Here is a 23,190-nt window from a genome sequence, read left to right as displayed (position 1 = left end):
ATAAAGATTCACCCATGGATGTATTTAAGTGGTTATTTTATTGAAGAGGTTACATTTATATGTGCTGAAATATAGCGGTAAGGTGCAACACCCCTCAGTCCAGCCTTCTGAAACCTGGTGTACGGATGATCGTTGAATTTGGAATTTATTGAAAAAACAAAAAATTCAAAGAGACGGGCGGCGTTATCTAAACAAACACCTCTTGCTTCAAGCGAACATCGGATTTCTTTGGCCAAAGTATATTCATTGTTTTAGCAAGAATCAGAAATGGCTACTAGATCTTTCGCATACTCAAGTGCTCCGCTTCGTACGGTGAAGGAGGTATGTTTTTATCTTGTTTTCTTTGTATCATGGAGTGGCGTGAATCCTCAATTTCTGGAATCAGAAATTGAAGGAAGTTCACGCTTGGTTTGTGGAACTAAACTAACTGATTTATAGATCCAATTTGGTCTCTTTTCGCCTGAAGAAACAGTAAGTAGTACTATTTTTGATTGATATGGGGGTTATTGTAGATATTTTAATGATGTGTTCCTACACGCATTTTTTTTCCCTTTTTTTTTTTTTTGATGAGAGAGGCAAGACTAATACAGTTTCAGCGTGCGATCAGTGTGGTGAAGATTGAGTTCCCTGAAATTATGGATGAAAACAAACGGCTCAGAGAGGGTGGTTTGAATGATCCAAAATTGGGAACTATTGATAGGGCTTTCAAATGTCAAACATGTGGTGAGGATATGTTTGAATGCCCGGGTCATTTTGGGCACATTGAATTGGCTAAGCCAGTTTTTCATATTGGTTTCATTGCCAAAATCAAGAAGGTTTGCGAGTGTGTGTGTATGCACTGTGGTAAATTGTTGATTGATAAAAACTCTTTGCAAGTCCAGCAAATTGCTAAAATCAAGGATCCAAGAAAAAGACTTCAAGCAATTTGGCAACTAAGTAAAACAAAAATGGTTTGTGAAGCAGACTTGCCAACTGAAGAGGAATTGGAAAATAATGACTCCGAAAACCCTATTACTACTGGAGGTTGTGGTAACTATCAACCAACTGTTAGAAAGGAAGGTTTGAAACTCTGGGGTACTTGGAAGAAGGACAAGAATTCAGATGATGGCGACTCCCAACCAGAAAAAAGATTGTTGACTCCAAGTGAAATTTTGAACGTTTTCAAACATATCTCTGATGAGGATGCCGTTTTATTGGGGTTCGATATTGATTATGCCAGACCGGAATGGTTAATCTTGACTGTTCTTCCTGTTCCACCACCACCAGTTCGTCCTTCTATTGCGTTCAACGAAACAGCGAGAGGTGAAGATGATTTGACTTATAAATTGGCAGAAATTTTGAAGGCAAATATCAATGTGCAGAAATTGGAAATGGATGGTTCTCCGGCCCATGTTATCACTGAATTCGAATCGTTATTGCAATACCATGTGGCAACTTACATGGATAATGATATTGCTGGCCAGCCAGTGGCCTTGCAGAAATCTGGTAGACCAATCAAGTCTATTAGAGCGAGATTGAAGGGTAAAGAAGGGCGTGTTAGAGGTAACTTGATGGGTAAGAGAGTTGATTTCTCAGCCAGAACTGTTATTTCTGGTGACCCTAATTTGGATTTGGATCAAGTCGGTGTTCCAAGGTCTATTGCCAGAACTTTGACATATCCAGAGATTGTCACACCATACAACATCCATAGATTAACGGAATACGTGAGAAACGGTCCAAACGAACATCCAGGTGCGAAATATGTTATTAGAGATACTGGTGACAGAATTGACTTGAGATATCACAAAAGAGCTGGTGACATTCAATTACAGTATGGCTGGAAAGTTGAAAGACATCTTATGGACAATGATCCAGTTTTGTTTAATAGACAGCCTTCTTTGCACAAGATGTCTATGATGTGTCATAGAGTAAAGGTGATGCCTTTTTCAACATTCAGAATCAACTTGTCTGTCACTTCTCCATATAACGCCGATTTCGATGGTGATGAAATGAATTTGCATGTTCCACAATCTCACGAAACAAGAGCTGAGTTATCCAACTTAGCAGCCGTTCCTTTACAAATTATTTCTCCTCAATCTAATAAGCCAGTTATGGGTATTGTGCAAGACACATTATGTGGTGTTAGAAAGATGACTTTGAGAGATATTTTTATCGAATATGATCAAGTTATGAATATCTGCTACTGGATTAAAGACTGGAATGGTGTTGTGCCTCCGCCAACCATTTTGAAACCGAAGCCATTATGGACTGGTAAGCAAATCTTGTCTTTGGGTATACCAGAAGGTATTAACTTAATTAGATTCGAAGAAAAAACCACATACTTATCAGAAAAGGATGACGGGATGTTGATTCTTAATGGTGAAGTTATGTTTGGTGTCGTTAATAAGAAAACAGTCGGGGCTTCGGCCGGTGGTTTGATCCATACCGTTTTCAGAGAAAAAGGTCACGCAGTCTGTGCAAAATTATTCGGTAATCTTCAGAAGATTGTGAATTACTGGTTGCTTCATAATGGGTTCTCTATTGGTATCGGTGACACCATTGCCGATAAGGTAACTATGGCCAAGATTACTACCACCATTAATGCAGCCAAGCAAAAGGTGCAAGAAGTTATTTTAGATGCTCACGCTAACAGATTAGAACCTGAACCTGGTATGACTCTTAGAGAAGCCTTTGAAGCTAATGTTGCCCAACTTTTAAATAAGGCAAGAGATGATGTGGGTAAATATTCCGAAAAATCTTTGAAAGACTCCAATAATGTGAAGCAGATGGTTATTTCTGGTTCTAAAGGTTCTTTCATTAATATTTCTCAAATGTCTGCCTGTGTGGGTCAACAGATGGTGGAAGGTAAGAGAATTCCATTCGGTTTTGCTGACAGATCATTACCACACTTTACTAAAGATGATTTCAGTCCAGAGTCTAAGGGTTTCATCGAAAATTCATATTTGAGAGGGTTGACTCCTCAAGAGTTTTTCTTCCACGCTATGGCTGGTAGAGAAGGGTTAATTGATACCGCTGTGAAGACTGCTGAAACCGGTTATATTCAAAGAAGATTGGTCAAGGCCTTAGAAGATATCACTGTCCATTATGATGGGACTGTTAGAAACTCTACCGGAACAATTCTTCAGTTCGTTTATGGTGAAGATGGTTTGGACGGTACACAAGTTGAAAACCAACCGCTTGATTCTTTGACAGCTTCTAATAGTACATTTGAAAAGAGATATAAGATTGATTTGATGGATTCTTCCACGATGATTAATTCATCATTAATTGAATTTAGTGATGAAATTAGAGGTGACGTCGAACTCCAGAATATTTTGGACGAGGAATATGATCAATTGGTCAAAGATAGACAATTGTTGAGAGAAGTCTTTGCAGATGGTGAGAGTAAATGGCCATTGCCTGTTAATCTTAGACGTGTTGTCCAAAACTCCCAACAAATTTTCCACGTTGATAGAAATAGTGCCAGTGATTTGCCATTGGATTACATTGTGTTAAAGGTTCGTGAATTGTGTCAAAACTTACTCGTCGTCAGAGGTGAAGGTGAGCTCTTGTCTGAAGCGCAAGAAAATGCCACTACTCTCTTCCAGTGCCTTATTCGTTCAAGATTGGCATCCAGAAGAGTCATTGAAGAATATAGATTGAATAAGGATGCATTCAACTGGGCGGTCGGTAAGATTGAAGAATTGTTCCAAAGATCTGTTGTCCATCCAGGTGAAATGGTGGGTGTTTTGGCTGCACAATCCATTGGTGAACCTGCCACCCAAATGACTTTGAATACTTTCCATTATGCCGGTGTCTCGTCTAAGAACGTTACTCTTGGTGTTCCAAGATTGAAAGAAATTCTTAACGTTGCTAAGAATATTAAAACTCCTTCCATGAGTATTTATTTGCAACCTGAATACGCCCAAGATGAAATGAAAGCTAAGACAATCCAAGCTGCTATTCAATATTCTACGATCAAGGATATTGTAGCGCTTACAGAAATTTTCTATGATCCAGATCCCCAATCCACAGTCATTGAAGAAGATATTGATTTGGTTGAAGGTTTCTTCGCCATTCCTGATGAAGAAACTGAGAAAACCATTGACCAACAGTCACCTTGGTTATTGCGTTTTGAAATCGACCGTAGTAGTTTGATCGATAAGCAAGTTACTTTGAGTCAAGTTGCTGATAAAATTAAGCAAGCCTTTGGAACAGATATTGCAGTTATTTGGTCTGAAGATGCCAGTTCTCAAAAATTGGTTATTCGTTTACGTATTGTTAGAGACAGAAAGGCCCAAAATGAAGAAAATGAAGCGGAAGAAGACCATATTTTGAAGAAAATTGAACAGCATATTTTGGATATTTCTTTGAGAGGTATCGAGAATGTTTCAAGAGTATTCATTTCTAAGAACGAACATCATATGATCATTGACGAAGGTGGTAGCTTTAAGAAAACTAGTGAAACCATTCTTGAAACTGATGGTGTCAACCTTGCTGAAGTTATGGCCGTTGAAGGTGTTGACCACAAGCGTACTTATTCTAATAATTTTGTTGAAGTTTTGTCAGTTTTGGGTATGGAAGCTGCCAGAGAGGCTCTTTATAAGGAAACATTTAAGGTCATTTCTTTTGGTGGTTCTTATGTCAATTACCGTCATATGGCATTGTTGATTGATGCGATGACCTCAAGAGGTCACTTGATGGCTATTACTCGTCATGGTATTAACAGAAATAACACTGGTGCATTAATGAGAGCATCTTTTGAAGAAACCGTTGAAATTTTGTTAGATGCTGGTGCAGCAGCGGAACTTGATGATTGTAGCGGGGTTTCTGAAAACGTTTTATTGGGTCAAATGGCGCCTATTGGTACTGGGGTGTTTGATCTTTTGGTTGATGAAGAAAGACTTAGAGACATTCCATTCAATGGCAATATGGTAGACGAAGTTGGGCAAGCGGCGGGCTCTGGTGCTTTTGACGGTGCTGCCACACCTTATGATATTAATTCTGGCAGTGGTAGATATGATAATATTGATATTGATGAAGATATTAACTTCTCACCAATTCATGAAAGTAATATTAATGATAACCAAGGCGGGTTTACTGCCTACGGTGGCTCTGCTCAAAGTCCTTACAATACCTCACCAATGAATAACACCTCACCATACAATGATTTCCAATCTACTTCTCCATCGAATACTTTCAGTTCAAGTCCTGGTTACGATCCAAGTGGTTATGCGGCAACTTCTCCATCATACTCACCAACTTCACCATCATATTCTCCTACATCGCCAAGTTATTCTCCAACATCACCAAGTTATTCACCAACCTCACCATCATATTCTCCTACATCGCCAAGTTATTCTCCAACATCACCAAGTTATTCACCAACCTCACCATCATACTCTCCAACTTCACCATCATACTCTCCTACTTCACCATCATACTCACCTACCTCACCATCATACTCACCAACATCTCCATCCTATTCTCCTACATCTCCATCATACTCTCCAACATCACCAAGTTATTCGCCAACCTCACCATCATACTCTCCAACCTCACCATCATACTCACCTACTTCACCATCATACTCACCAACATCTCCATCCTATTCCCCAACATCTCCATCCTATTCCCCAACCTCACCATCCTATTCTCCAACATCCCCATCATACTCTCCTACCTCCCCAAGTTATTCCCCAACCTCACCATCATACTCCCCAACCTATAGTCCAAAGGATAAGGATAATCAAGAGCAACAATGAAACACCAAAGCATGAATTGATTCATGAATTCATATCAACTGTCAGTAAAATTTGCTGTTGGTATTTATTGCTTGGTCGCTTGCTAATGGAATGATTAAAAAAAAAACAAAAAAAAACATTTATCATCTTATTTTTTCATTTTGTATTTTTATTTCAGTTTCATTTTCTCATCTGTTCTTTTCCTCTTTAATTTCATTAATATGCTCTCTTTCCATGTTTCAAAAATTGTTTTCCTAAAAAAAAAAGAGGGGAAATCAAAGAAGAAATAAAAAAAAAAATATGTATCAAAGTCATTCGTTAATTAAATAATAATAATATTTATTTATTTATTTTATAACTAGCTGAGTTGATGTCATGAGCTCATCAAGTGTAATTCCATTTTATTATAATGGGAAATTGCGGACGTGAAATCACAAACACGAGATTTATGAAATAAGCCTAGGAGATTTACTACCTTTTGGCATTTAACATTTAACATTTAACATTTAACATTTATCATTCTTATTAATCGAAATGCAAAACCAAAATAAGAGCAAGGTATTCCTGGAGGTTAACGTAGATGAAATCAATGCAAAAACAATTTCGAACCAAGTAACCAATTTACTTTTTTTATTTTTTTTTTTGTTAATGGAAATCGAGATATCTTATGTTTTTTCATTAACCACAAGTTTTTGTTGGTAGAAAAGGCAAAAAAGAAAAAAACAATCACACCCTTTCTACAATCAATCAATCAATACATATTAAAGAAATCCCAAAAGCATAAAAAATAACTGTATTAAAAAATAATATTAAAAAATCCGATATCGCCCCAAATTCTAAATAATCAAAACATTGAAAAACTTGCTACTATACAATTAAAAATAAACAAAAATAAAACAAGGAGAAAAAAAAATAATTATACTACAATTAAAATGCCCAATTTTCTTTTTTTTTTTTATTTTTTTTTTTTTTTTTTCTTTCCCTCTCAATTGGAACTTTCTCTGGACTTTTTGTTCTCATCACCACTCCCCTTTGGATCTTCAAACACAAGAATTTTCTTACTTTTTTTCAACCCTGATAATTCACTCAAAGTGAACCCGAAATTCAAATAATTGTCCAGCTTTTCATCTTCGGCTCTCATGAGTCGCTTATTTTGTAGACGAATGTCTCTGGCAGATTTCTCGGTTCCTGGAGATGGTGATGAAGGACACTCGTCCAAAAAATTGGATAATGACGATGGTGGAGCAATGTCGTTGTTCGAGCACTCTGCTTCTTCGAAAGTTTGATCTAATCTAGAAGATTTGTGCTTTTCCAATAACTTCAACAAATAATCTTCTTCCACAACCTCTTCTTCTCCGCCTTCTTCTTCCTCTTCTTCAGAGGATGACAATGGGGCATGTATTGGTGAGGCAGCTAAGAAATCCAATTTTCCACGTTTCGCACCTTTCAATCTTCTTTGTGTTCTCATTCTATTGAAATAATTCGTCAACTTATCCTCATTATCATAATCTTCATTGTCAAAATCACTGAACCCTTCATCACCAGAATAATTCCCATGATCGACAAGATCGATTCCCTTGGCGTCAGTTTCCATGGCTTCTCTGATTAATCTGGCTTCTTGATCCTCATCAGTTTCTTTATTGGATTCCTTTTCCTTCATTAAATCACTTAGTAAGGCTTTTGGTCTGAACAGTTTGCCAAAAGAATTCAATGGTTTCACAATCTTTTGTCCTCTCTTGTCAACGAGCAATATTTCATTATTAGGATCGAAGTCCAATGATGATCCGATTGATCTCTTTGTTCTCTTATCATCCTCGTACGCGAAATTATCAATGATTTTCGATTCAGGAGTACAAACGATCCGTGCCTTTTCATTAGAATAACTCTTACCAATCGGCGTCGAGGTGTTGTCGTTCGATACTTCATCATCCACCATAGTTCTTGTCAAATTAAATTCCTCATCCTCCTCGTACTCGATTTCCAGCCCCCCGATATCGTCATCAAATATCATTATTGGCTGTTGCTTGTGATGGGTACTCGAACTACTTCTTCTTCTACTTCTCTTTGGTCTCTCGGGGGTCAAACAGCTATTGATCGCTTGGTTGATGGAATACATTCGATGTTCATCGCAACTTTTTGCAGATACCGGGAAGAATTCTCCTTCAACATCACTGGCGATCTCGGTACTGGCATCACTATCAATATTATCCTCATCACTATCGTGGTCCGTGGCAGCAGTAATAGACGCTCGCTCTTCTCCTCGCATTCTTTTTTGGGCCCTGATGTCTCCTTCATCAAACGACGAAGATATATCAAACAGCCGCTTCCCAGTGAATGGTGGTCGCGAGTACGACGACATCAACCCATTATTTGATTTATTGTCATCGACGGTTGGGGTGTATTCGGGGGTTGGGAAAACTTTGGTAGTGGTGGCGGTGCCTTCTATTTTCTTCATTTGAGATTTCTTTACTGATACCAGAGGCTTTATCTGACGTTTCTTTATTGATCTGCTAGGTGATAGGAAAGCATCTTTGGCCATGGATCTGCCTTGTTTCTTGGGCGTCGTTGGGTTCTGGCTCATTATTATTAGTATTAGCCTCGAGAAATATTTCAATTATATGTATGTATGTTATGCAATATATGTCAAACTTGTCAAAAAGCTTTTAGGGAAATATGTCAATATGGTTGTTACAAGGAAACAGAAAGCAAAATAGGAAAGAAGATTTCTCGAAACAACAAATTGGTGAACTAAAAAAAAGAGAATCCCTTCTTCGCTGCAGTGAGCACCAGCAAAACATTTTTAGACGGTGTTTTGATTTTCCTTTTTTTTTTTGCTGATGGCTGGTGTTCTCATGATCTGTGCATGGAGTAACAGAATGGTGCATTGTTATATTCGCTTACCTCTCAAACAGATACAGTAGAAAAAAAAAATCTTTGTTAAAACTCTTAGATAATATATTAATCAATTGATAAGAAGCTCATCGTTAGAGTGAAAAAGAAATAATTGGAAAGACTAGGGGGAAATAGATGGCAGAAAAGGATTATAGAAACACCTCTATTAAAATAATTAGTTTTCTTCTTCTTCTTCTTCTTCTTCTTCTTCTTCTTCTTCTTCTTCGTCTTCTTCTTCAACTTCAACTTCACCATCTTCGGCAAATTTCTTTTCAAAAGCAGCAATCTTAGCTTGGGCCTTGGCAACGTTCTTCTTGGTGACTTCATCTTGGTCTTTCTTGAAGATGTTGAATTGTTCCAACAATTCATCGACAACCTTTTGAATACCTTCCTTAGAAGTTGGGACCATAAGACCTAATTCAGACAATTGAACAATCACATCTGGTTCAATGACAAACTTGTCATCTTGGTGACTCTTCTTGTTCTTCTTACTCTTACCCTTGGTACCTTGGAAGAAAACTTCTTGTTCTTTCTTGACAACCACATAGTTTTCTGGTCTAGCAACCACTCTGGCATTAGAAACAGCAGTTGGCTTCAAGCTCAAGGTGTTGAAAGAATTGGCCACCGATGATTCATCATCCTTGACAATGACTTCTGGAATTGGTTGGTTGGTGAATTTGGAAAAGTATCTGATCAAGACCTTGATGGAGCTGATTTGAGTAGCAAAAGCTGGTTTGGAAGCGGCTTGCAATTCTTGTTTTAATTCTTGTTCACGCTTGACCTTTTCTTGTTGTTTCAAGTAAGCTTCTTCGTCACTTCTGATACGTTCTTTTTCGGCAGCCATGTCCTTCTTGAATTTGTCGTAAGCTTCTTGGTAGTCGTTTCTGATCTTTCTCATTTCATCGTAAAGGACGTTTTTCTCTTTTTGCAAAGCGCCTCTTTGATCAAAATGGGTCTTCTTCTTGTCGTTGACGGATTTGCTAGAAGATCTGATCTCATCCAATTCTTTGGAAATGCTTTCAAATTTAACTTGGATTTCCTTGTTGTTGAAACTGGTCAATTCTTTCTTTAAAGCGGCAATCTTGGCCTTATCATCATCGATTTGCTTTTGGGCAACTTCGACTTTACCAAAATCTTTTCTCAACTTTCTCAAAGCGGAGATTTCCTTGACGTTTCTTCTTTCTTCGACGATCTTCAAGTTACCACTGGCAATGGCGTCGTCCAATTTTTGGATTTGCTTGTCGATTTCCCCGACAGACTTGAAATGGATCTTGGAAGTTTGACCATTCATATCGGCAATCTTCTTCTTCAAACCGGCGTCGACAACCTTGATTTTGTCATTGATCACAGTTCTCTTGTTTTTCAAACCGCCTTGGACCTTGATGATTTCGTTCAATTCGTTTTGCAATTGCTTACGCTTATCGTTGGTGGCATCGTCGGTCTTGAATTTGGAGATGGTTTCGTTGACCTTGGACAACTTGTAGTCGACTTCCTTGATCTTGTCCTTCAATTCGGTGATCTTGGCATCTTTGGCATTTCTATCAGGACCCTTGATGAAACGTTTGGTTGGAGGTTTTGGCAAGCTATTGGCAACGGCAGTGGACATGATGATGGGAGGAACAGAATGAGATTAGGTGATAACAAGAAGCAACAAAAGAGAGCACAAATAACAAAAGAAACAAAAGGGAAGGAGAGAGAATCGGAAGGTAATATAACAAAAACAAAAAGAAAAATAAAAATAAATACACCTAAATCAACTTAGTTATATGAATTGTCGACAGTTTGGAAAGCCAGATAGGACATTTTCACCAGATCAAAAAAGCTGAAAAATTTTGGACAACGCGGAGGAAAAAAAAAAAAAAAAAAAAACGGGTGCGCTCTGTCACGTGGCGGTAATAGAATTGAGGATAAGAAAGAAGATTATGGTCAATTGTAGGTATATCATGATGAATATATTGTTGCTATTATTATTATTATTATTATTATTATGGTTATTGGTGAGCGAGGCTTGTCAATAGATCCGGTTGAATCTTGATGAGTTGTCAGTGGTTGTATTATTCTCCGAAGCTAGTCCAGCGTGGACAGTTGATCTGCACTTTCTGAAATGGTGAGATCAATGATTTCGGTATTGGTGTGATTTCAACACTAGCAGGAATGACTTTGATACCTTATCAGTGGTGACATCTTTGATAGTTCAACCTTTGATTCCTTTAAACTCGGGGCATTCAGGTGTTCTCGCACTGTCGTGCTTTTTTGGTTCCTACCACACTGAGGTATCGTTCTTTCTTTTGTTTTATTTATCAAGATGGATTTAAATGAACATAATAAGAATATTTATGGAAAGAGAGAGAGGAAGAAAGTAAAGAGAAAGAAAAGAATGGCAATTAACAGATCTGTGGAAATCCACGTGACCACCCACGTTATTCGTAACAAAGAGAGGACATTGATTGCACAGAGTGTTTGTCAGCTGGTGTTGGTGGGTAGATATTAATTGCTAAATGTCATCCAGTTAGCATATATATATATATATATGTACAAGACACCCAGTATTTGGATATACTCTCCTCGCGTTTGGGTTCCGTATTCTACGATTGTTATTATTATTATTATTGTTATCATTGGGTACATGGCGTATGTACTAAGAAGAAGCAGAAGAATTTTTTTTTTGTTTGTCTCAGTTCGCTACACTTGCAATGTTCTGTAATATTCTTTAATTAGAAGAAACAAATTGCTAGTGTCCTGTTCTCTAATGTTCCGTATTTACAGAGGAAGAATCGGCATGTCGGTTCCGCTATTAGGTGCGGTGCTCGCCGAAGGGTTGACGTAATGTGAAACGCGGCGTACGGAAATGGTGGTATTTCTAAATTAGTTACTTGCTCACTTGGTCAATCAATCAATCAACCAAATTTGTTCCAGGTGTGCTAAAGCTTATATCCCAATGAGCACGCGCCACAGACACGGTTTTTCCACGATTGTTGATTCCCCTACTAATTTAGATAACACTACTTGTGGATTTCCCGTGCTGTGGAACATTCCGTAATTATCGATAAATGCCCAGTGTATAAATTGTTCCCCCTGTTGAAGAAGTTAGTGCCCGTTATGGTCAACAAAAATCAACATAGTATTTATTTTTCTTTTTATGAATACCAGGCAATTTCTAAAGCTTTTCATGTTCCATCTCATTTCATTTCGTCTAGTTTATACCAAAATGGGACCGGGACATTAATCCCCGATACAGTAATCTTCGAAGAATTTTTTTTTTTTTTTTTTTCCACTACGTGGTAGACTATTACGGTGAAAGGGAAACTAAACTCCCCCGTACAGCTTAGGCTCTCCACCGGAATATTTGCCAAATCTTATTCGGGGTTTGCTGGTGTTTACAATCCTAATTGTGTGGTGAATCATCGCTAAGCGTCATCAAGCTATTGTCTATACCCTGCAATGTCCTTGATCGGCCGACAATCCATAACATTTATTCAATGACAAAACATTGACTATAGTGGTATCTAGTCAACATTATTGACGAGTTGCGTATTGGTGAATCCTTTCCAAAACAATAGAATGAAATAAACTGAAACATTGTCGCAATAATTCACGTATTTTAAGGAAATTGTCACACACTCTACGGCAATTGCCACAAGTTTAAGAAGATTGGCATAAGTTTAAGGAAGTTGGCACCAGCTTAAGCAGATCTGCACACATTTAAGGAGATTGGCATTCGTTTAATGAGATTGGCGTTATCGATCGCCCATCATTAAGATGCATTCTACAATCTCTATTAATAGTGAAAATTAACAACACAACACGTAAACATTTGAAAACCCAAGAAAACCTCATAACAAAGTGTAATAATAAATAAAAAAAGAATAAAAAAAAAAAGAATAAAAAAAAAAAGAATAATATAACAAAATAATAATAGTAATAATATAATATAACCAAATAGTAGAGAATAATAAGTATACAATATATAACATCGAACAGTTCACTCATTCTTTGAACACACCACAAAATCAGCAGCTTTCGACTGACGATCCACTAACCTCCCATTGATACAATCATTGGCATCGTACCTGGCCTCACCGTCTTGTAAATTATCAACGATTCCCGCTTGCAAATGACGCTTGGCCACTCTGGTTCTTGCCAGTGATTCATCGAGGTTGATCTTCCATGATTCCACTCCAGAATGCTGCTGATCCCCAGAAATATCCATCCAGTATGGAAGATCCAATAACACGTACAATCCTTCAAGAATCACCACTTTAGTGGCCGCCTTGATGGTTATCCCATTAGCACGAGGGTCTTTTTCCGCATGGTCAAAGCTTGGAATGACAATATCCGGAATCATCGTTGTTCTACCGTGACGAAGTTTCCAAATATTATTGTAGTCTTCTTCATTATCAGAATCGTCAAAGGATTCGACCGAGGCTTGATCATTATCGAATTCGAAGAGACTAGAATGCGCCGATTGGCGAGATGAACTGGTCATCAGCGACGTTTCAGCATCATGGTTATGGAACTGCGGGTCAAGAGAAATCCCTTCATTGGTAAAGATTGGATCAGGACAAATATCAGAAACAATCACATCGCAAGTGGATCTGAGCAAATTAGCAAGGATTGCCACCATTGGGGCATCAAATGTGAATGGGGCTCCACGACGCGCAAACGCCGTGACCGGATCTTTGAATTGAGAAAGCACTCGACGAGGAAGATGGAACCCATCCATAGGAACAACCTGGGCAAATTCACTAGCATTAGCATTGTCATCTAATGAAGGAACCATCAAAGTAATCAGGTTTTCTGGGGCCTGGCCAATGATTTGTACCTGGCTATTGGAACATTGCTTTTTCTGAGGAAGACCATCCTTATTGTTACTTGATAGTTTTTCAGTGATTTTAGCAGTGGAATAGTTGGCGATACTGGAATTATATTGGGCAATTGGTGGGTGACAAGCAGCGGTACTAATGGATGACAATTGCTTGCGATGTTGGAGGTTGAGCAAGTCTGCGACGTTTCTTGCCACTGTTGATTTGCCAGATCCTGGAGGACCAGCAAGTAGTATGAGGACACGATACCCAGGGTGGGATTTGAGCAAGTCCGATGCTCTTTGGCAGAGGGTTAAATAGGTGGAATCCATAATGGTTAAGAAGTTGTAGGTTGGCAAACAAAAATCTGGATGTGGTGATAAATAGGCAATGATTTCAATCTTTATATATATAGAGAGAGGTTGGTATATGGGTGTATATACATTAATGAGGATATGTCTGTACACTTATGATGTAAGAGAAGTTACACTTGTACAACAACCACACAAACTGGGGATGACATACTTTATATATAGAGATCTATATATATTTATAGTAGCAAGAGATTAATTAATTTGAAAAAATTTCCAGTGCAAGGATCACAAAATGAAAAACCCTTCAAAAAATCTGGAAGCAGTCCTCCTGCACCCTTCGGCACAGGTTCACTGCCCTCCGCGTCCTCGCTTAATTTTCCGGGCATTTGACTGCCGGAGATCTTTTATCTGTTGTATAGAAATATATATATTGACTGCTATGGTGGTTGCTACTTCTATATAATCTACTTTTTTTATTTATTTTTACATTCGTGGTTATATTTATATTACATTAGTATTCATGTATACATATTATATACTATAGATATATATCACACATAGTCCATATATATTAGCACAGATTATCACCAAGGGCTACTGCCTTCCGCATTGCACGGACCCCTATGGCCATGTTTTGTTCATGTGTCATTGGTTATGTCACCTACATAACGGTTTCCCCCGTCTTGACTGGGCAGCCCCCAGCGACTACTAGAAGTATTGCGTCGTCACCCATTTCAAGCATCTCCCAATTTCCACGACATCACTGAAATTCACGTCTAACACCCCCGCCAACTTTAAATTCACCAAACAATCACAATACGATTTCTCTGAAGAGGTTTTTACCACCAATTCCACCACCTCTTGCTTCTCAGCCTCCTTTCCATTCCCGGTAAATTGCATCCTGATTATTGATCTACTAGGTGTCGTCACCTTCTTGAACACATCTTGATGGCGGGTCTCATCCCTCCCTATCTTGATCTCCACCACATTCGTCACAAACCCTGGCACACTGTAAATCACCTTTCCTTGGTCATCAATAACCTTGGGCTGGTACCCAACATCCTCTTGTCTATACAAATCTATCAAATGTCTAATAAGTCTCTTCATGAAATGTTCATGGTTGAATTTCCCAATAAGTGGCCGTAATAATAAAGGAATCAAGTTACCAGAAACAACCCCATTGTTATTAGTCTCGTAAACGTTGGTCTTATGATAGTGGCATAACATTAATTTAAGAAAATTAACCACATAATCCGCCTTCAAATTATTATTATCATTATTATTATCATTTTTGTCTTTTTCATCTTTCTTTACATTCTCTGATCCATCTTTCTCAATTGTCACATAAATAATCTCAATCAATTGATCCTCCAATTCAATTGATATCTTGCGATTTGACACAATTTTTGCTCCATATGGCAATAACACCTTGGCCTCTTTGATCAATTGATAAAATAGCTCCTCTTCAAATACTAGATTTCTAGCCCGTTTGATCTCCCATTGAACCTTCTGCCAAGTTTCCATATTTTCATTGACCTCATCATCATCATCATCATCATTATTATTAACTTTAGATTCGCTCACCATGGCAAATTCCCCATCAATTTTCTCAAAAATCTTCACCATGATCTTATTCATAATTGTGGTGGCCGTCCCTGCTTTATGATGTCGGAACGCTAATTCTCCAGTGCCTTTCAGTTTTTCCAATGCCGCCACCCCACGATCCAATCGATACCTCAGCCCTGAGTCCTGGTACCCGTATTTGATACCAATTTCCCGTTCACCAATCTTGAACAACACTTCCTCGTATTGCTTCTCATTACCATTCTCGTAATTCAAACTCTTGGTGATCGATAACTTGTGCAAGTCTTGGAAATACCGTTTTTCTTTGCCAGCTTCAACCACAAGATTCCTGGACTTTTGATTGACCATTTCAATGATCCGGGTCAAACTATCGATCTTCCAACTAACAAGGGCTTTTTGATTCACTTCGACATTCTGTAATTTCCCATGGGTCGCTGATTCGTCAATACCGATTCGGTCCAGATTAAGCGATCCCAATGGCACAAATTGTTTCAAATGTGACGACATCGAAGTTTTCCCAACGTTGGGCCGGACTGAGGTCACCAATAAAGAAACAAAATCAAGGGATAACGACGCTTCATTGAGCGAAGACTGTAGTAACTTTAATAATTCGCCTTTGTTTTTATGAAATTGCAGGAGCTTTTCTTTCTCGATGGCAAGTTTCTTCAATAATGATTCTTCGGTTTCTTCTTGTTCTAATTCTTGGTCATTATCGATGAGCTCTTGATCGCCATCATCGCCGGTGATGTTTGCCAAAGATTCTTCATTGACGTCTTCAAACACATTAACAAAGCGTTCTTTATCACTTTTCCCCAGACCATCGCCCATTTGTTCTCTTTGTCGACGCAATTTTTCGTCGATTTTCTCATTCATCACCTCATTAGCAAGTTCTTCCTCTGTCAACCCCAAGAACTGTTCTGATCGTTCATGATTGATTCTTCCCAAGATTTGGAAAAGCAGAAGCAGTTCTGGATTGACCTGGAACGCGTCCTTGAACGAGCTTTGAGTGACTAGACCAGGATCTAGTTTGATAGGGATATCATCCTTCATATTCCAACTCTTCTAATTGTAATAATATAATATATAATAATCAATAGTGGTTTGCACCAAGTTTTGTGTTTTTCATCTAATAATAATCCACATTTCTTTCTTTTCCACGTGATGGTGATGATGAAAAATAAGGGAAAAATTATAAGCTCAAATCCGCTGGTTAATTAACCCCATCAATCAGAAAAAAATTATTGTTCAAAATATTATCACGAAAAACACTGTGACAATCTGATACAAAAAAAAAAAAAAAAGAACGAATGGCCTCTTCATTTCCTGTTCCAAAAGATGGCAGATTGAGACTCGGTTCGATCGCCCCAAACTTCCAAGCCGATACCTCAGTAGGTCCCATCGATCTTTACCAATATATGGGGGATTCCTGGCTCGTGTTTTTCTCCCATCCTGATGATTTTACTCCAGTATGCACTACTGAACTAGGAGCCTTTTCGAAAATTGAGGATGAATTCACGAAGCGTCACGCAAAACTCGTGGGGCTTTCTGCTAATACTGTCGAGTTGCACCAAGCGTGGATTAAGGATATCGACGAGATCACCGGGTCTAAATTGACTTTCCCAATTATTGCTGATCCTCAACGGAGAATCGCGACATTGTACGACCAAATTGATTATCAAGACGCCACCAATGTCGATGATAAAGGGGTGCAAATGACAATACGGTCGGTATATATCATTGATCCATCGAAAACCATCAGATTAATCATCTCGTACCCTGCATCGTGTGGTAGGAATACCGCAGAGGTATTGAGAGTGTTGGACTCGTTACAAACTAGTGATAAATACAAAGTGACTACTCCGATCAATTGGATTCCTGGAGATGACGTGATTATTCATCCTACCATCACTGACTCGCAAGCAAACGAGATGTTTCCAAAATACAGGGTGATTAAACCATATTTGCGGTTGACTCAATTGCCATTGGAAAAATGAGGCACCCTGATGATTTCCATTTAATAATCCAATATTCACCTTTCTAATTTCTTGTATTTCTATTTGGGTCTGTACTTTTTTTTTCTTTCATTTTTTTTTTTTTTTTTCTCTCTATCAGTGTTAATAATATTAGTATTTTATGTAATAACATAGCATGTTTTCATCTTTATTATTATTTTAATGATTCTCGTTTCCTACGTATTGCCTTTACCAAGGTCGTTGTTACTTATATTCTATAATACATAATATATCCTCCACCCACTCTTCTATTCCAAAGCTTTCAACAAATCGTCTGCTGCCGCGAGCTTCAATGAATCGATCGAAGTAACCAATTCATTATTCTGTGACTTCTCTTCATCTGGTTGATGTTTCTCATCAAATGATTTTTTAAGTTGATTATTTTTCATGATTTCCCCAACAATTTTCGGCAATCTTTCCTCCACCATCTGACACCCTCGCTTAATTTCCGCAATTTCCTTTTTGGTTGCGGTCACTTGGTTCTGTAACATCAAGATCAACAGCTCTCTTGCTTGATGTGGTCGGTACTCATTGAGTAAATGATGAATATTGATCAACACGATCCGTATCTGTTCCAACTTCTCCGGATAAAGCGTCGGATTCTTGGAAACGATCCCTATAAGTTCGAGGAAATTGAGTAATAGTGATTTGAAAAGTTTCTTGAGTTCGTTAATCCGCTTCAATGAGGAGTTCAGATCTTCTTCAGATAATTCATCATTGGGGTTTTCCACTAAATCTTTTGAATCTACTTCTTGTTCTTTTTTTTCTTCTTCTTTTTTTTCTTTTTCTTCTTCCACGGTTATCATATTTTTATCATCTACTTCATCCTGATTTTTCACATCGTCATTGTACAATTGTTCCACCCCCATTTCTTTCAAGCTGGGCATTTTATCTTCAAATTGCCAAATGTTACCGAATAGTCGATACGTTGGGCCTTCAGGTTTAGGAGGCGGTAAAAGGAACCGGATTTCGTCATCTGGATAACTAGCGAACGTCCCAGTCGGCAACTTCAATTGCTCATTATTATTATTGGTTTTCCCATCACCATCATTATTCGAATTCTGTTCTGTAACTTGCTCTTCATCTTCATCCTCTTCTCCATTATTAATGTTTTTCTTGATTTCGTGTTGTTTAATCCATTGATTTGCTTTGGCAATGTTTTGCGTGGTGAAGAATTCGTAGTACGGCGGAGGGGGAGGATACAAATCCGCAATTTCTGCATCGTTGGCCGTCGTCATTGGGAGTATCTAGATATATATATTATTTACTCTTTCTCTCTGTCTCTCTCTAATATCAACTTTCCAATGGTTGCGATGGTCTTCTACGTGATATTAATTCCAAAGCATCTACAGAAGAAATATTCATTTTCCTCTTTCACGCCAAAAACTCCTCCTGATATGTGCCCTTGCACAGTCTTCAAAATATCCATCCACTATCGACAGTAGTAACGATCTAATTCGCAGCTTCACAATTGTAAAGGATTCAAACCATATGAGCAATGTATGGGCTATTGGTGGTGAAGTCTCTAATAGGAATTAGATCATAAATCAAAGAGAATAATAAATAAATGATATTTCTAACTAAGCACCCTCCGATAAGCTAGCTAGAGGGGATACGAAATGACATCGGCAATGTTGATGCACTTGGCGAGGTGATTTCTTCTTCATAGGCTATCGAGCCTACGAAGCAAATACCCAACCAAACATGGTAATGGCATACATACCATGAACTATGAGGGTTTCAAAACAGTATTAGTCTACATATATTCCATTACATTACATTACATGCATTGAGGAACCGGCAGCTATTTCCCCGTCACACACCAAGGGTGCGACTTATTCAATAAGAAAATCAAAAAAAAAAAAAAAAAAAAAATCTACACTGATTCATCCCATAATTTACACACATAAATCTAACAATAAACCATATAATTCAGACACTTAAAAAATACCTATACACACTTAAGCTCTAACCTTCTTTTCCAAGATGTCCAACAAGACAATAGCATCGGCAGAGAACTTTCTAATACCGTCGGCCAATTTTTCGGTGGCCATGGCATCTTCATTGAGTTGGAATCTGAAGGCAGCTTCGTCATCAACATAAGAGACTTTTTCGACGGAGGAAGCCTTGGCGGTAGCGGCGTCCAAAACCTTTGGAACTGGAGCGTCAGAGGTAAGCAATTCTTCCAACAATTTTGGAGCAATGGTCAAGTAGTCAACACCAGCCAAAGCCTTGATTTCGCCAGTGTTTCTGAAAGAAGCACCCATGACAATGGTCTTGTAGTCGTACTTCTTGTAGTATTCGTAAATGCTCTTAACGGACAACACACCTGGGTCAGTTTCTCCGGTGTAAGTTTCTCCGGTCTTGGCCTTGTACCAGTCCATGATTCTACCGACAAATGGAGAGATCAAAGTGATCTTGGCTTCGGCACAAGCAACGGCTTGGGCAAAAGAGAACAACAAGGTCAAGTTGGTGTGGATACCATAGTTGGCTTCCAATTCTCTGGCGGCTTGGATACCTTCCCAAGTGGAGGCAATCTTAATCAAGATTCTATCCTTACTGATACCTTCGGCTTCATACAAAGCAATGATCTTCTTGGCCTTAGCAATGGTGGCTTCCTTGTCAAAAGACAATCTGGCGTCAACTTCGGTGGAGACTCTACCTGGGATGATGCTCAAGATTTCTTTACCGAATTCGACCAACAATCTGTCCAAGGCTTCATCAGCTTGTTCAGCAGGAGTGGAACCGTGCTTCTTACCGTATTCAATGGCAACGTCGATCAACTTGGCGTATTCTGGTTTCTTGGTGGCAGCCAAAATCAAAGATGGGTTGGTGGTGGCATCTTGAGGCTTGTACTTGCCAATGGATTCAAATTCACCAGTGTCGGTAACAACGACGGTACCGGCGGCTTTCAATTGTTCGAGGGAGTTAGAAGACATTGTGTTTTTGGGGTGATATGGCAATATAAATGAAATATTGATAGGAAAACAAGAAGAAGAAAAAAGTTGGGTTTTTTTAGTGGCGATAAATTAATTCATCGATTGTTGTTTTTATGGGGGAAGCGCGGTCCCACCGCTCCGGCACGTGGAATCACCGCCGCCGGTCGTCGCAGTCCGAAGTTTTGTGCGTCACCTGTCATGTTGGGTTATTATCCTACTTTGTTGTATTGTATTACACTATGTTGTTTTATGTTATATTATATTATACTACATTATATTATTACCGTGTTTCTACCTACTATATAATATATATTTTATTTCATCTCCTACTTGGTACTGGTATCATTTGCAAATCTCCTTCGCTCCCGTAAGCTCTGCCCACACTTCTTGTGGTCACAGGTAAAACAGGCAACACAAGACTCGAAATTGCCATTGGCACATCCACAGCATCTCCAAGTCATGGTTACAGCATAAACTCTCTGCTTTTTATTGGTTCTGAAGTATTTATCCTTTTTTTTTCTTTTTCTTTTTTTCTTTTTTTGATTGGCTTTTCCTTTTTTTTTTTTTCGACTTCAGGGTTCGTACGCCGCGAATCTACGGCGATATATGACTATTGAACAACTGTTATTCACTAAAGAATAAGAATCATTCCATCTTCATATACCATGCTCCTTCTCCTTATAAATAGCTGCTCCACTTATCCTTCAAGTGATACCCCGTAACCCTATACATGTTTCAGCAATGTAAGTCTTAAAAGTTCCAGTTCTTTTTGTGATAATCATCACCACCATCCTTAATGCACGTCGTCGCCCAAAAAAATTCGGTAGTGGTTAACAGCAACCCCATACTCACAAAAAAAAAAAAAAAAGGCTATCAGAAATTGCTAGTCTATATTTTGAAACTTCTGCCTACCGTAAATTAGAAACTTATGCCTACCGCGCATAACTTAACCATGCGATATTTTTTTATGATTTCTACGGATAAATTACCTGTATGACATATTTTATCATAATTATCGGACTCCTCAAATTCCTTTAACATCCTTGATCTGCATTAGTCAACTAAGAAAAAAAAAATAAAAAAAAAAAAAAAAAAAAAAAAAAAACACCCTAGCTATTGAAATTCGTAAATAATACATCTACCGTTTATCATGCTCATCCCAATAGGCCCATTTTGAGACCACGAACTCCCCATGAATAACCCAACGATTTATGTGGCTTTTTATACACTTTAAACTCAATTTTTTGATGTAAATGTGCCGCACTAAAACTCCGCTCGATAAGTGAATCCACTTTCTTCACCAACTCGCTTTGCTTCACGTAAAGTTCTTCGATCTCTGTAACTTCAAAAAACTCCAAAATATCCTCTATCGCATCGAGTTCGAGTTCAAGAGTATTAGAATCGCAGATCTCAAATTGGACAAGATCTTCTTTATCACATTCGTCACCGTTGAACGCATCAGTAATTAGAATCTTCACGGTTTTCAATTTTGGAATATCCGTAATACTATCTTTATAAGCAATCACCTCGCTGTCATGATTAAAATCCACAATTTTGCCTCTAATAATATACTCCTTGTTTTCTTCAAGTGAATCAGGATCATTCTTGATCTGTTGAATATCCCCTGGAGCAATGGTCGCAAAATCTTGGAACTCTTGGCTTCCCGTCACCAAAGACCTATTTATTTCATCCTCGCTGATTTCTAGGATATCACTTTCATTATCGCTGCCACAATCATCTTTTTCTAACTCATCCAATTTCCGCAAAGTATCTTTCTTTAACGGTTTTATTGTAGTTCCATTGGCAGTATTATTTCCACCAGAATTGTAAACCTTATCGAGTTCTATATCCATCATACTATGCGACTCTTCTGCAATACTAACGGGAGGCTGTAGCCATGATGGTAATAATGTTGTGGGTACTGCTTTCTTCAAGTATCGTTGATTTTCTTTTAAATATTTCTTTCCAGCCAATGCCAAATAATATCTCATCACTTCGATTATTGACGATCCATATTTATTCACTAGTTGCTGTTCGGTGGTAGGGGTCCAGCCATAACATCTGTCTCCAATTACCGTTAATGATTCGATATCACACTCCAAGACCCCTTGGTACGATTTCAAATTGCTAATTACAATGTTACAAAACAACCCGAAATGGTAGTTATACGCCATGCTTTGGTAGTTGAAGAAATTATCCCGGTCTTGTGATAGCCGTTTCAACGTTCCTTCATGACTTGGATCTCTCTCCACATCGCGGGTGGAATCATATTCTTTGGTACCAAAGCTCATGAAATATCGTAGTTGATCGGCACATAACGCCTTATATTTTCGAAACTGCATTTGTCCAGCAAGAACCTGATGGTGGACAAGTATCTCATTCCCCAAGCTGAATTCAAAATCACTAGACCCTTGAGGGCTAATCAATGAGTTATGTTGGAAATCTGTGAAGTATAGCTGGGCTAATGGTCGGGTGAAACTTTTGGAGTTGACATTAAGAAGCACACAATTGATGCTGTGACATTGAAACTTGTTAGGGTATTGATTGGGATATCTTCCATCCCCAGATTCTAGCTGCAAATCCCCTATAGTCACCTTTTGATCCATATCTATCGATGGGTTGTAACTTATCTATTTGATCTCCCCCTCCAAAAAAAAAAAAAAAAAAAAAAATTGTCTCTAGAGTTTTTATTTTCTTTTGAGTGAGATGCCCTAATATGGGGTCGTTTACCCTATGTTCCATAAACATCAAATGTCAAAAATCGAAATATATAGCAAAATAAATACAATATTGTACTTTCTCATTAAATGATTAAAAATTTTATATTAACAAATCAGTTAATAGAGGTAATGATCTCCTAGACAAGAGAAGATCTTAGTGTAACGAATAAGGGCAGGCAGGCACTCCCACACATTTGACATCAC

At 38.3% G+C, this 23,190-nt stretch overlaps 9 protein-coding genes across 9 annotated transcripts; 2 read left to right on the top strand and 7 right to left on the bottom strand. All coding sequences in view use genetic code 12, as the record gives it.

Annotated features, from left to right (window-relative positions):
- Positions 1 to 267: 267 nt before the first annotated feature.
- RPO21 (DNA-directed RNA polymerase II subunit RPB1) lies at positions 268 to 5,744 on the top strand (the record flags this gene model as incomplete). Its single annotated transcript, XM_064995933.1, has 3 exons — positions 268 to 321; positions 439 to 471; positions 597 to 5,744. 3 exons carry the CDS (start codon positions 268 to 270, stop codon positions 5,742 to 5,744), a joined length of 5,235 nt encoding a protein of 1,744 aa, XP_064852005.1.
- Positions 5,745 to 6,708: 964 nt separating this feature from the next.
- Positions 6,709 to 8,304, bottom strand: DASC09_023290 (uncharacterized protein; the record flags this gene model as incomplete). Its single annotated transcript, XM_064995932.1, has 1 exon — positions 6,709 to 8,304. One exon carries the CDS (start codon positions 8,302 to 8,304, stop codon positions 6,709 to 6,711), a length of 1,596 nt encoding a protein of 531 aa, XP_064852004.1.
- A 486-nt stretch (positions 8,305 to 8,790) lies between these two features.
- Positions 8,791 to 10,221, bottom strand: DASC09_023280 (Bfr1 protein; the record flags this gene model as incomplete). Its single annotated transcript, XM_064995931.1, has 1 exon — positions 8,791 to 10,221. The coding sequence occupies one exon, from the start codon at positions 10,219 to 10,221 to the stop codon at positions 8,791 to 8,793; it is 1,431 nt and encodes a 476-aa protein (XP_064852003.1).
- Positions 10,222 to 12,597: 2,376 nt separating this feature from the next.
- Positions 12,598 to 13,749, bottom strand: YFH7 (Yfh7p; the record flags this gene model as incomplete). Its single annotated transcript, XM_064995930.1, has 1 exon — positions 12,598 to 13,749. The coding sequence occupies one exon, from the start codon at positions 13,747 to 13,749 to the stop codon at positions 12,598 to 12,600; it is 1,152 nt and encodes a 383-aa protein (XP_064852002.1).
- A 690-nt stretch (positions 13,750 to 14,439) lies between these two features.
- SRB4 (Srb4p) lies at positions 14,440 to 16,365 on the bottom strand (the record flags this gene model as incomplete). Its single annotated transcript, XM_064995929.1, has 1 exon — positions 14,440 to 16,365. The coding sequence occupies one exon, from the start codon at positions 16,363 to 16,365 to the stop codon at positions 14,440 to 14,442; it is 1,926 nt and encodes a 641-aa protein (XP_064852001.1).
- Positions 16,366 to 16,622: 257 nt separating this feature from the next.
- DASC09_023250 (peroxiredoxin) lies at positions 16,623 to 17,309 on the top strand (the record flags this gene model as incomplete). Its single annotated transcript, XM_064995928.1, has 1 exon — positions 16,623 to 17,309. One exon carries the CDS (start codon positions 16,623 to 16,625, stop codon positions 17,307 to 17,309), a length of 687 nt encoding a protein of 228 aa, XP_064852000.1.
- Positions 17,310 to 17,575: 266 nt separating this feature from the next.
- On the bottom strand, positions 17,576 to 18,565 carry MED7 (mediator complex subunit MED7; the record flags this gene model as incomplete). Its single annotated transcript, XM_064995927.1, has 1 exon — positions 17,576 to 18,565. The coding sequence occupies one exon, from the start codon at positions 18,563 to 18,565 to the stop codon at positions 17,576 to 17,578; it is 990 nt and encodes a 329-aa protein (XP_064851999.1).
- A 723-nt stretch (positions 18,566 to 19,288) lies between these two features.
- Positions 19,289 to 20,266, bottom strand: TAL1 (sedoheptulose-7-phosphate:D-glyceraldehyde-3-phosphate transaldolase TAL1; the record flags this gene model as incomplete). Its single annotated transcript, XM_064995926.1, has 1 exon — positions 19,289 to 20,266. The coding sequence occupies one exon, from the start codon at positions 20,264 to 20,266 to the stop codon at positions 19,289 to 19,291; it is 978 nt and encodes a 325-aa protein (XP_064851998.1).
- A 1,154-nt stretch (positions 20,267 to 21,420) lies between these two features.
- DASC09_023220 (uncharacterized protein) lies at positions 21,421 to 22,872 on the bottom strand (the record flags this gene model as incomplete). Its single annotated transcript, XM_064995925.1, has 1 exon — positions 21,421 to 22,872. The coding sequence occupies one exon, from the start codon at positions 22,870 to 22,872 to the stop codon at positions 21,421 to 21,423; it is 1,452 nt and encodes a 483-aa protein (XP_064851997.1).
- Positions 22,873 to 23,190: the final 318 nt, after the last annotated feature.

This window comes from Saccharomycopsis crataegensis, assembly GCF_037102585.1.
Source record: "Saccharomycopsis crataegensis DNA, jcf7180000000075, whole genome shotgun sequence".
Taxonomy (NCBI): Eukaryota; Fungi; Ascomycota; class Saccharomycetes; order Ascoideales; family Saccharomycopsidaceae; genus Saccharomycopsis; species Saccharomycopsis crataegensis.
The sequence above is the reverse complement of the archived record's forward strand: the minus strand, read 5'-3'. Positions and strand labels throughout refer to the sequence as shown.